Source organism: Myotis brandtii, unplaced genomic scaffold (assembly GCF_000412655.1).
Source record: "Myotis brandtii unplaced genomic scaffold, ASM41265v1 scaffold62, whole genome shotgun sequence".
Lineage (NCBI taxonomy): Eukaryota > Metazoa > Chordata > Mammalia > Chiroptera > Vespertilionidae > Myotis > Myotis brandtii.
The window spans coordinates 1,614,798-1,628,927 of NW_005370366.1; the positions used below are offsets into that span (position 1 = coordinate 1,614,798).

The window sequence follows — 14,130 nt, forward strand, 5'->3', positions numbered from 1 at the left end:
TAAGCGAAATAAGCCAGTCAGAGAAAGATAAATATCACATGATCTCACTCATTTATGGACTATAATGAACAACATAAACTAATGAACAAAAACAGATCCAGAGACAAAGAAGCATCGATCAGACCGTCAAGCCTCAGAGGGAAGGTAGGGGAGAGGGTGGGGGTAAGGGGGAGAGATCAACCAAAGGACTTGTATGCAGGGGGTTGAGGGCATGAGTGGGGGTGGGGAGTGGGGGGGCAATGGGCGGATAAGAACACATATGTAATACCTTAATCAATAAAGGAAAAAAATGGTATTATGTTTTGCTGATTCCTGACCTGTGCTCACATTCTCTCTTAGGAAATTTGAGGAAAGGAACAACTGTCAAGAGCAAAATATGAGTGTTTCTGGGTTCCTTGGACAAAATGCCATTTTAGACTCCCAAAGGGAATCTTACCAACAAATAGTCTAACCAGCCTTTACTTCCTATTCCTTTGCCAACACCACTCTGGCTCTAATGCTTCATACCAACTTATGTACAATTCTTATATGAGCCTCTGATTTATTTCAATCTTTTCTGCAGTTTTGCTTTCTGTCATTTCAGTTATCCAAGGTCAACCACGGACTGAAAACATGAATCATTCCTTTGTCCAGGGTATCCACACTGTATATGCTCCCCTCCTGTTAATCACTTAGGAGCCATCTAAGTTATTAGATTGGTTATCAGACTGACGTAGTATCTAAGTGCTTTTGTTCAAGTAACACTTATTTTACTCAATAATGTCTCATTCACCTCTCTTCATGTCATCATGAAGGCATTTTATCATCTTACATAATCACAAGAAGGGTAAGTACAGTATAATAAAATGTTTTGAGTGAGAGAGACTACATTTGAGGGAGGTCATGGTTTGACTCCTGGTCAGGGCATATGATCAGGTTGTGGGCTTGATCCCCAGTGTGGGGTGTGCAGGAGGCAGCTGATCAATGATTCTCTCTCATCATCGATGTTTCTTTCTCTCTCTCCCTCTTCCATCCTCTCTGAAATCAATAAAGATATATATTCATAAAAACAAAAACAAAAACAAAACTACCCCGAGAAGTAGCCATGCAGCACTGTAAGGGACATCAAAGGAACACAACTAAAATATCTGAACTCTAGCAGTGGTTCTCAACCTTCCTAATGCCGCGACCCTTTAATATAGTTCCTCATGTTGTGGTGACCCCCAACCATAAAATTATTTTCGTTGCTACTTCATAACTGTAATTTTGCTGCTGTTATGAATCGTAATGTAAATATCTGATATGCAGGATGTATTTTCATTGTTCGTGACCCACAGGTTGAGAACTGCTGAAAAGGAAATCCCCTTGCTGACAGGGCTGCAAAGGAGGCTGCCAAGTCAGATACCTCTATTATGGCCCTAATTCTATATATTTTTCCTCTGTACATCAAACCAAGTTATGCCCCTGATGAAAACACCTGGGCAGAAGGGCAAAGTTTTCCCCTAAACAATGAAGGATGGTAGATTAGAGATCAAAAATCTGCTGTTCCCAACTAAGGATCAATGGAAAATTTTAAAATCCTTTCATGATTCTCTCCATCTAGGTTAAGATGCCACCTATTCTTTAATGTAAAAAATCTTCATTGGGAGGGGCCTATGTTGAGCCATAAAAGAAGTCACTCAAGCCTGTGTTCTCTTTTCAGTTAACAAGCCAGGGCATAAAATAAAGTCCGGCACCCCACCACCATCTTAAGCACATGCAGAGAAGGGGTACCTTCCCAGAAGAAGATTGGCAAATAGATTTTATACAAATGCCTCCCGCCCAGGATATCTGCTATCTCCTAGTATTCATAAACACTTTTACTCCATGGGTAGAGGCCTTTCCCATCCTGACTGAAAAGGCAGTGGAGGTAACCAGAGTCCTCCTTAAGGAAATCATTCCAAGGTTTAGACTGCCTGAAGCCTCCAAAGTGACAACTATTTTTATTTTACTGTATGATCACCTGGGTCCTTCCTTTGTGGCCAAAATCACCCAACAAACAGCCAAAGCCCTAGACATTAACTACCATTTACATAGTTCATAAAGGCCTGTCTTCAGAAAAGGTAGAAAAGGCTAAGCATACCTTAAAGAAAATCTTAGCAAAATTATGCCAGGGGTACAGAGGAGCTCCCAAGTCAAACTTAGAACTAAGCCCTTTTAATATGTTATACAGGAGGCCCTTCCTAACCTCTGACATATATTTTGACCCAGAAGTCTAGGAGCAACTTAAATATATCATCAACCTCATGAGAAAAATAAGACTTTTTTTTTTTTTTGGAGGGGGGCAGGGAGTCCAGCAGCCTTACTCTGTACCTAGTTAATTAGTATCCCTAATGCACATTCCTGTTAGCCTATACAGTAGGTCCTCGGGTTACGCCGGAGATCCATTCCTACAGCGCGACATAATGTGATTTTCTCCGTAAGTCGGAACCCACCTACATAAGCAACTATGTCACTCACGTGGAGACATACACAGCAGTAATGAAGTGAAACAGTAAAAAAAAATTTTAAAGAAAGATAACAATTCCTGACCTTTACTTGTGGTAAATAAATAATAAAAAACATAAAGCACATATGTACATACATCAAAATGACGGAACTTTTTTTTTTTTAATAAATAAATGGGAGATGGCGATGTAACCACGAAACAATGTATGTCGAGTCCGATGTAACCCGAGGACTGCCTGTAGTCTAGTCACTGCCCCTTCCCATAATTATCTGATCTTGCAAGACCTGTTTACCTAAATACCCACATTTTACAGAGGCCATAAACCATGAACAATACACACCCCCCGGAGGGGATTAGCAGTGCTGGTGCCAGGCCAGGCCTTTAGGTGTGGTCTCACGGCCCACAAAAGGTCCGGAAGTCTGATCCTTATTTGGGAGACAAAGAAACAAAAGGGTATAAAGAGAAAGCTTCCTCCATATTGGCTCCCTCAGGATCTGGAAATAGGCTCCCTTGAGTCACGGTACTAGTACATCTGGAAATAATAGGGTTTTTCCTGTATCTCTGGCTACTCCTGTGTATTTTTTGGTCACCTGGTAAATTCTGTAACAAATCTAGGATAGGCGCAACAGGCTCTCCAAAAATAAGACAATTAAATCCTTCCATCCCCAGGAACACATCCTCTCATAGGCCCAATATATCTCATGGGGACTGGGTCCTTCTTAAGACTTGGAAGGAAAGCTCTCCAGAGGACCAGTTAACTCCAAAATGGAAAGGCCCCACCAGATCTTGCTTGCCACCCCCACGGCAGTCAAGCTACCTGGTATATAATCCTGGACACATTTATGTAGAATAAAACCTTTCTTTCCTGAACCTCTGCAGGAATGCCAGAAGGACAACCACACCTGTGAACCCCCGGAGGACTTAAGAAACAACCCAAAGAAGTCTCCTTGACCTATAAGTAAATGATCCACCACATGGCCACTGAGATTTTAGGTCTTTTTCTTTGCTTAGGGTTTCTGTTGCCCTCATTCTTTTCCTCACTTGTTCATCAGTAAACATCCCACTTAGCAACTATATCCCTTGCTCTTAAAATGGTAATTCTAGCCCTACTTGTTTTACTTCCCCCATTACCCTACAGCAGTGGTTCTCAACCTTCCTAATGCCATGACCCTTTAATACAGTTCCTCATGTTGTGGTGACCCCCAACCATAAAATTATTTTTGTTGCTACTTCATAACTGTAATTTTGCTACTGTTATGAATCGTAATGTAAATATCTGATATGCAGGATGTATTTTCATTGTTACAAATTGAACATAAGTAAAGCATAGTGATTAATCACAAAAACAATATGTAATTATATATGTGTTTTCCGATGGTCTTAGGCGACCCCTGTGAAAGGGTGGTTTGACCCCCAAAGGGGTCGCGTCCCACAGGTTGAGAACCGCTGCCCTACAGGGATTAAAGACAAAACTCTCCTGTCAACCTTACAAACATCATCACTTTAGGAAACAATCTTTCTGTCTGTCGGATCTGCCATCCCCACCCTCAGATCAACACAATAAGCCTTGAGTATATCCCTATAATGACAAGCCCTGATCCCTATTCTCCTTTCAGGTTCCCCAAAGCACTTTGGAAAATCTTACCCTCTGGAGGTTCATCTCAGTATCACAAAGAACCCTTTTGGCTGTGTTCACCTCACTCTACCTTATAATCACACCCAGAGAAAATGACCATATACTTTTACTTCTTCTTCCCTCAACATTACTTGCGTCCCCTGCAATACACGCACCAATAAGCCCACGCTAAGTCGAACATTTCCTGGGGTTCCAACACCCCTACTATCTTTCCCAAGACCTTTGATACCTCACAATCCTGACATCCTAACATCACCCACTGGTGCCCTGCCTCCCACAAAATTTTTGATAGAAAGAAAATACAACCTCCTTCTGGAAGATGCACTTACTGGGAGGAATTTGTAACCCAGGCTTAAAAACTAATTTATCACATTCCTTGAGCTTGGAAGGCCCTTTGGCGCCCAGAGATGACAAACTAACAGATGGGCCACTTTCACTGTCCTGTAGTGTAAGTGGCCCTTCTGTTAATTTGGCATCTCTGGGCCCCTAGGGGCCTTACTCCCTGACTAAACTACACATCACCTGGGAGAGCTTGTGCACCCCCAGGATATGTCTTTCTTTGTGAACATCTTAAACACCAACCCCTGTATGTCAGACAGCCCCAAGGAACTTTTACTACTCCTGTTCCTGGCCTTGGCCCTACCCCTGCAGAGACAACTCCCAATTCAAGGGACAATGCACTCTGATCTTATAAGGGCCCATAGGAGCGGGAATAATTGTTCACAATATAACCTCCCCAACAAGAGCCAAAAGAGTCATAAGCCTAATCATAACAGGCATTGGAGTGACACTCCGCATAGCCACCCCTTGGATAGGGTTCAGCTATCATGAGTTAACCTTACACAATCTAACTCAGGCCCTAAAAGACTTTGCTACCGACACAGGGGAGGCCCTACAGGGAATTTAGGAATCCTTAGATTCTCTAGCTAATGTAGTTCTAGACAACAAACTTGCCCTAGACTACCTTAGCCAAACAGGGAGGCATCTGTGAAGTCATTAACAAAACCTGCTGTATATAAGTAAACACATCAGGTCAGATTGAATGTAATATCCAAAAAATCTACGAATGGGTGTCTTAGCTTCACAGGTATAACTAAGGAACAGATCTTGATGTCCTTTGGAACACGATTAAAAAGGCTCTCCCTTCTTTCACCTGAGTATTTCTACTCCTTGGTCCTTAAGTAACTATTCTTTTTTTATTATTTGGTCCACGCCTTTTTAATCTTCTTGTTAAATTTATAATCTTCTAGATTATAACAGTTTCATGTAAAAATGATTATAATCCAAGAATTCCAGACCATACCTCAACATCCAGGGGATATAGGGCTTGGGCCCTTAGATCAGGCAGGAAGAGATCTTCAATCCCAGGCTAGGCAGGGTCTATATCTATACCAAATCTCAGCCTGAAGCAACTACAGAAGAAACACCAACCCTTCATCTTCCCATATGATTATGGGATTGAAATCTCTCAGGGGGAATGTATGAGTCAGAAAATTTAGATTAGGGAACAAAGGCCTCAAGGTCTATCCCTCCCCTTTTCCGTTCTGGATGTGACTTTTGCTGACCACCTGTTCCCCGCGTCCCCCTCCCAATTTCCTGTATTCAAGATAAACAAAAAACATTCTCAAGCAGATTCTGCAGCCTTATCGACAGACAAATGATCAACAGGTCATTATAATATCATTAGAATAAATTTACATTGCAGTTTTAGGACCACTCCTCTTCCTGAATCACCATGACAGTTCCAAGAGGACCAAAAAGAAATCATTATCCAGAGGGGAAGGAGGAGGACAAGCTGCATCAGCAGTCACCCCACCGGCATCAGAAGCTGAAGTCCAACCTATGCCACCCTCACCCGCATTTATAAAAACCTTCTACCCAGACCCCATTGGGGTATCTAGTCCTTTGAGTTCACCAGTGCTCCCTTCTCAAGTGGGTACTTTTAATAAATTTACTGTGCTTTGCTGAATCTTGCTGTCCTGTCCTCAAATTCTTTCTTGTGTGGTGACAAGGATCTGGACCCAACTATGAAGTTGCAGCCTCCCTGGTGCCCTCCGGCATGACATTCACATAACTTTTATTACAGTATATTGTTATAATTATTCTATTTTATTATTAGTTATTGTTGGTAATCTGTTACTGTGCCTAATGTATAATTAAACTTTACCATAATATGTATGCATAGGAAAAAAACATAGTATTTATAGGATTCAGCACCATTGCCAGTTTCAGGCATCCTGGGAGACTTGGAAAGTGCCTTCTGTGGATACATTTCACAAAAATATACTTGGTTATTAAAAAATAAATACAGGCCTGGACTGTGAGCTCAGTGGTTAGAGCATTGGCCCATGCAAAGAAGGGTCTTGGGTTCAATTCCCAGCCAAGAGCACATTCCTGGGTTGCAGATTCGATCCCCTGCCCCGGTTGGGGTGGTGCATGCAGGAGGTAACCAATCTATGTGTCTCTCACATTGATGTTTCTCTCTCTCTCTCTCTCTGTCTCTGTCTCTCCCTCCCCCCTCACTTCCACTCACTCTAAAAATCAATGGAAAAAATATCCCAGTGTGAGGATTAACAAAAAATAAATAAAAACAAAATAAATAAATAAATACAAATAATACATTAAAAATAGTCAATGTCAATTCACTTTTTAAAACTATGTAGACAAAGTAAAATTTTTGTATAACCAGGAGTTAATACTGTGCACGTTAAAAATTTTATGTACAAGTATCCTTCTTTAATTTTTACTTAAAATAATCTTTAAAACCTTGCATATCAGCTACATAAAATTAAATAAATACACAATTCTTGGTTGGCTATAGAAACTAGGCAACTTTCACATGAAGTATATAACCTAAGGCAACCTTTAGCATAATTGATTATAGTATTTCAGCAGATTTTTTGGAAAAGGAAGTCTTCTAGTATTCCTAAACTGTAGGGAGCGGCTATAGGGTTAAGCCTCGGACTGACCTGTTGGCAAAGCCACAAACAAGTCCCAGCTTAGAGGGCACAGCCCTCTTAGCATAATTAGGCTTGACCTTATGATGCTCCCTAGATCTTATCTGGGTAGCTAATGGGCTGAGGGAGATGCAGCAAGTGAAACTCACAAGAACACTGTAACTATGGTGACCACTACCTTGTTTACCTCTGGCTATAAAATAAAGGCTCAGCTTGCTGTCTGGATCTCTCTCTGTGGCCTCAGCCAGGCACAGGAAGATCCACCTAGACCAGTGGTCGGCAAACTGCGGCCCCTTGAGAGTGGCTCTTCCACAAAATACCACATGTGGGCGCGCACGTACAGTGCGATTGAAACTTCGTGGCCACACTCAAGGGGCCAAAGAGCCGCATGTGGCTCGAGAGCCGCAGTTTGCCAACCACTGACCTAGACCCAGCTTATTCTCTTTGTCTTTTCTTCATCCTTCACCGCCGAACCCTTGGCTGAGCTGGCTCGGCACACTAAACTATTAGTAAAATTTGATTAATCAGCTCAATGAATTCTGACAAACTAAAAATTGTCAACAAATTCTCCAATTACAAACACAACTTTTGTAATTTGTTCTTTTTCATTAACAACTTGCATAATCTATGGAACATTTTAATAACTGTTTCAAGTAATTCAGTTATATATTAAACTTATTATTCCAATTAAGTAAGAGAAAAGAACCATGGGTAAAGTAAAGCAAGTATTATTTTTATTTTACTATATGATTTATTTTTGTTTCTTATATTCTGAATATTCACTCCAAATAAAATAATGAAGCCACACTGTGATGACCTAAGGAGTTAGGAAATTTCTCTGGTGCTTTAAAAATGACCATATTCATGAACTATCTACATTCCATTTTTTGGACTCTATCCTAGAAAATGTTTGATCAAAATACAGAAAATTATTTATGCATAAAATTGTTCATTGCATTGTTGTTACTTATAGTAGCAGGAAACTGGCAATAAATATCCTATGATCAAAAACAGTTATAAACAACTGTACATCTTCAGTATTATGTAGCCATTAATATTACATTTACTTCAATTTTTGCTATCATGAGATGCCCACAATGTAGCTATATGTAAAAAAAGCAAACAGAAAAGTAAATGCTAGTTCAATTCAAACATGCTAAAACTCTATGTATGAAGGAAAAACAAAGCAAACATTAAGTGTAGTTAGTTCTGAATAATATAACTATGGGTAATTTTGTTTTTCAATAATGAGCATGTATATATATATATTTTTAATATATATATATTTTATTGATTTTTTACAGAGAGGAAGGGAGAGAGATAGAGAGTTAGAAACATCGATGAGAGAGAAACATCGATCAGCTGCCTCCTGCACATCTCCCACTGGGGATGTGCCCGCAACCAAGGTACATGCCCTTGACCGGAATCGAACCCGGGACCCTTCAGTCCGCAGGCCGACACTCTATCCACTGAGCCAAACCGGTATCGGCAAGCATGTATATTTTTATACATATAATTTATTTTCTTTATTGATATTAAATAGAGGAATGGAGAGAGAGAGAAACATCCATGTGAGAGAGAACTATTGATCGGTTGTCTCCCACACCCACCCTGACCAGGGATCAAACCCGCAACCTAGGCATGTGTCCTGACTGGGAATCGAACCCACAACCTTTTGGTATATAGGACCACACTCCAACCAACTGAGCCACACTGGTCAAGGCTATACATATTACTTTTATAACTGGAATAAAAGAGGAGATATCAGTGGTTTTCATAATTTATACTAATATAGGAAAATGCCTATGTTTTCATGCAAATTTTTAAAAAGGAGTCTATAAAATCCTGTGTGTGTGTGTGTGTGTGTATGTGTGTTTGTATGTTGGGAGAAAAACACCTATGTAGTAAAAGACAAGGAATACAGTAAAACATCAGGTGATATGTCTAATACAGGTAATCTTTGAGTGACAGGATTTATGTCATTCATTTTTTTCTCCAATCTTCTATATTTTTCAAATTTTCTACAATGATCAGTATCTCCTATATTTTTGTTTCATATAGAGTAAGTAAATGGTTTCTATTTTCTTTCTAGGTCTCAAATTCATAGACTACCATTTTTCTCTAGAGGAAAATATAATTTGAAAATGACTATATGAAAAACTTCAGTAGAATAGAATGAGATTTCCTAAATTAGTCAAAAGTCCTATAAATGCTAATATTTGATTTTTATACACTAACAAGTAAATTAGCTCCCACATCCTTCATCCTTTTTTCACACACTAATTCAAGATGAGTTTATAAAGAGGTTTTTTGTTTTTTCTCTCTTACAATTTGGAAACTATAACTCAAAATGATGTAAAAAGATTTTAAATATTCGTTTTAGTACTAATTTCACTTTTTAAATAACTACACCATGAAATATTAAGTAGATATAGATTTGTTGACTTGAGTGGATATTAATAAAAGAGAAAATCCAGGTTACAAAACAGCACAGAGTATGACACCATTTTATCCCAAACTATAAAGAGATATACACATATTTGCATAAGAAAATGGAGAGACAAGCACTATAAGTTAGTTAATGCTTATCTCTGGGTGGAGACAGGTTCTATGATTTTAACTTTTCTCTATACCTATTTCTATTTCCTAATTTTTCTAGAAAATATTTACATAATTTAATTAAAAGAATTAAAGTAACTCTACATGACATTTCAAATTTAGAAAATTAAAAACAACTGATTTTAGCTACTTCAAGTGATCTAAGTATTTTTAACTCACACATTCAGATAATTAGTACTGAAGAATACAGTATGTGCCAATCATCCTAGTTTGTTTCCATAACATTTCTCATGATTTCCCCCTCTGCCACTATTATTATTATTGAAGGAAGTTAGCAGAGTCTTCAGTAAAAGCACTTTTCTAACCTTTAAAAAAGCTTACTTAATTTAAAGTTTTCATGAACCAGCTGCTTAACAAAAACCAATGTAAAAAACAGATTTTTTTTTTTACCTCAGTATCATAGGTTGGATTGTAGTCATTGTAACCAGAATAAAGGTCATCTTCATCTGTCTCTGGGGCCAGGTGTACATTCTGCATCATCTGTACCTAGGAAAAATCAGCAGTGTAAATATGCTCTTGGGATAAGAAATAATTCTGAATTGAAATAAAGTATAACTATTTAAAAACTTTTCTGGTCAAATTTACTTCTACACATTTTTCCAGCCTTAAAACTATTTTCATGTCAAATTCTCAAAACTACTAGTAGGTGTCAAAACGTTCATTCATTGCCCTTATTTCACATTCATTCCAAACCTATTCCATCAAAGGACAGTGACAAGCACTGGAGAGGGATATATCATCGTCCTGATTTTCAAGGAGCTTAGTATCAAGGGCGGAAAAAGGGGTACATAATAGTCAATGACAGTGCCAGGCTGAAACCACTGCACAGCCACCAGAATAGCTAAATAGAAAAGGTCAACAAAGACATGGAGCAACTGGAATACTCATTGTTGGTGGGAGTATAAACCGTACAATTTTGGAAAAAAGCCTGGCAGTTTCATAAAATTAACATTTATCTCTTACAACCCAGCAATTTCATTTCAAAGTTTTTACCCAGGAGAAATGAAAACATGTCTACAAAGAGATTTGTATAACAATGTTCACAGGAGCTTTACTGATGGTAGCCCACAATTAGAACTAGATCAGATACCCATCAATACAATGGAGAAGCAAAATGTGGTATATTTACGCAGTGAAAAACTATTCAGCATTAAAAAAATAATTCAGGCTCTCTGCTCCTCCTGTTGGTCAGACAGCCTTTCCTCCTGCGCTGTGCCAGCAGCCACAACCCTGACACACGATGGTGAAGGTTGGAGTGAACGGATTTGGCCGCATTGGGCGCCTGGTCACCAGGGCTGCTTTTAACTCTGGCAAAGTGGATATTTTCGCCATCAATGACCCCTTCATTGACCTCAACTACATGGTGTACATGTTCCAGTAGGATTCTACTCATGGCAAGTTCAAAGGCACAGTCAAGGCTGAGAACGGGAAGCTTGTCATCAATGGAAAGTCCATCTCCATCTTCCAGGAGCGAGATCCCGCCAACATCAAATGGGGTGATGCTGGTGCTGAGTATGTTGTGGAGCCCACCGGTGTCTTCACTACCATGGAGAAGGCTGGGGCTCACTTGAAGGGCGGAGCCAAGAGGGTCATCATTTCCGCCCCTTCTGCGGATGCCCCCATGTTTGTGATGGGTGTGAACCATGACAAGTATGACAACTCCCTCAAGATTGTCAGCAATGACTCTTGCACCACCAACTGCTTGCCCCCCTGGCCAAGGTCATCCAAACAACTTTCGCATCGTGGAGGGACTCATGACCACAGTCCATGCCATCACTGCCCCCCAGAAGACCATGGATGGCCCCTCTGGGAAGCTGTGGCGTGATGGCCGAGGGGCTGCCCAGAACATCATCCCTGCTTCTACTGGCGCTGCTAAGGCTGTGGGCAAGGTCATCCCTGAGCTGAATGGGAAGCTCACGGGCATAGCCTTCCGTGTCCCCACCCCCAATGTGTCGGTTGTGGATCTGACCTGCCGCCTGGAGAAAGCTGCCAAATACGATGATATCAAGAAGGTAGTGAAGCAGGCATCAGAGGGCCCCTCAAAGGCATCCTGGGCTGTACTGAGGACGAGGTGGTCTCCTGCGACTTTAACAGTGATACCCACTCCTCCACCTTTGATGCTGGGGCTGGCATTGCCCTCAATGACCACTCTGTCAAGCTCGTTTCCTGGTATGACAATGAATATGGCTACAGCAACAGGTTGGTGAACCTTATGGTCCACATGGCCACCAAGGAGTAAGAGTCCCCTGGACCACCAGCCCCAGCAAGAGGAAGAGAGGCCCTCGGCTGCTGGGGAGTCCTTGCCCCAGACCGGTCCCCCGACACACTGAGAATCTCCTAACCACCGTTTCCATCCCAGACCCCCTGGAGAAGGGGAGGGGCATAGGGAGCCCTACTTTGTTGTGCACCATCAATAAAGTTCACTGTACCCAGCCAAAAATAATAATAATTCATTGAGCACTAGCCAGTTTGGCTCAGTGGTGAGAGTGTCGGCTCTATGACTAAAAGGGTCTCGGGTTCAATTCTGGTCAAGGACATGTGCCTCAGTTGCGGGCTCTATCCCCAGCCCCGGTCAGGGCATGTGGGGGAAGCAACCAATCCAGGTGTCTCTCTCCCATCAATGTTTCTCTCTCAGTCTCTCTCCCCCTCCCTTCCACTCTCTCTAAAAATCAATGGAGAAAATATCCTCGGTGAGCATTAACAAAATAATAATAATAACTCATTGGGATTACATATACAGCAATATGGAAGTTCTCCAACTTCAGATCAAATACAGATTGCTACTCCCCCTTACCAGAGTTTCTGATTCAGTAAGTCCTGGGTGGGAGTCATCAGCACCCCTTTAGCCCCTGAGAATGTACATTTCTAACCAGTTCCCAATGCTCCTGACACTACTGGTCTGAGGACCACACTTTGAGGACTACTGTGCTGAACAAGAACTGCCTGATTATGGCCCTGTTTAAGTTAATTTGGCTTATACGTACATCATAAAAACAGCAACTTTTAGAACCAGAGCTCCATCCTTTCTGCTGGGTTGCAGCCAGGTTGAAAAGTTTATATCTAGTGAATGCACAAACTTGAAAGGTGTAAAGTCAAGCCGGAAATAGTAAAAGAAGTATCCATACACGGCAAACAGGTAGGGGTGGCAGAACAAAGGCAACAACTCGGGCTGGCTGGATTCTCCAAGCTATTTCAAAAAAAAGTTCATGCATAGCATAAGCCTCGCCAAAGACTGGAAGTGTTGAAATGACCTGGGTGGGGGATGCCCCTCAATGTAAAATCGAATGCCAGCAAAACCTTTGTGTGAAATGTGAAGGGTATTTGTTTTCATGATATTCTGCTGACTATGCTGGGCAATCTGCTTCCAACACGCCCACTGTAGTTCCTATTAAAGCTCACAGCCAGGAAATCGACCCTGTAGAGAAAGTGGGATTTTAGGCCTAGAAGGGATTTGGGGAAAACAGCACTTCCGATCTTTGGCTGTTTTCACCTTTGGGAGAGTGAGAACATCTTGCTGCGTGCTTGTACACCTCACGAATTCCACCTTTCCTGGGACCACTTTTCGCAAGCTTTACACGACACAGACGTTAAAGGGGTGTGCTCACGGTGCCAGCTTTCCTGATTCAGGCGTGACTATGACTTGGGACAGGCGGCCACACAAACTTGATGGCAAAGGGCGCCCGCGTTCCCGGCGGACAGGCGGGCCCTGGAGGGAGGTGCCACTCGGCTGGCAGAGGCCACAGGCGGCCCCCACAAGCCAGCCCCCGAGTCCCCGAGGAGGCGGGGAGCCCGCGCCGGCTCCCGAGGCGCCCCTGCCCCCGGCCCTTCTCCTACCTCGTGATGAGGGGAGCAGAGCGACCGTGAGTGGAGTCCGGGCGACGCGGAGTTTTGGAGAATCAAAGACCCTGCGCAGGCTGAGCTCCGAGCCTGGTCGTTGCCAAGCGCGTATCCAAGGAAGCCGCTCCCACAGTCCTCCGCGCCAGGGCCGGGGCGGGAGGAGAGGAGCGCGCGTTGGGCGGTTCCGGAACGGAGAAAGGGGCGGAGCCTGAGAGGCTGAGGTCAAAGAGGACGGAGGCGGGGTCACGAGTGGAGGGGCACCGCGGAGGGGGCCCTGGAGGGCGGCCTCTAGTGAGAAGGAGAGGAAGCCAAAATCTTGTCAATCCTCCTGAAATCAGCCAGAAAACAGAATAGTAAAGAATGTCACTAAGTAACTATGAACTACCAGCCACTACTTTTAATATGTGAGCCTTTGCATACCGTTTTCCGGGTGATCACCGACATTTGGTCACCCTATAAAATTACTCTCCAGAGACATCTATGGGTCTGGGAGGGCTCAGCTTCTCTTCCCTTTTCTTTTGTTTGCATTACCTGTTCCCACAACCACCCTGTGCACACCTTCATCAGAGCCCTTCACGTACTCCTGTCTGGTGAGTGCCTTAAAAGGCAGGACT

At 42.2% G+C, this 14,130-nt stretch overlaps 1 protein-coding gene and 1 pseudogene across 5 annotated transcripts in view; one reads left to right on the top strand and one right to left on the bottom strand.

The window, feature by feature from the left end:
• The window catches only part of IFT88 (intraflagellar transport 88), a 164,825-nt gene extending 151,116 nt beyond the window's left edge, over positions 1 to 13,709 (bottom strand). For 4 of the 5 annotated variants that reach the window (XM_014528163.1, XM_014528160.1, XM_014528161.1 and 1 more), the window contains exons 1-2: positions 13,514 to 13,594; positions 10,070 to 10,165 (exon numbers count right to left, since the gene is read on the bottom strand). In XM_014528163.1, the coding sequence (XP_014383649.1) occupies positions 10,070 to 10,159 (90 nt within the window). In that variant the 5' untranslated portion in view covers positions 10,160 to 10,165; positions 13,514 to 13,594. Of the gene's footprint in view, positions 1 to 10,069; positions 10,166 to 13,513 lie in introns of all 5 variants that reach the window. The other variant, XM_005880004.2, reaches the window with a different exon arrangement.
• Positions 10,853 to 11,933, top strand: LOC102241804 (annotated as a pseudogene).
• Positions 13,710 to 14,130: the final 421 nt, after the last annotated feature.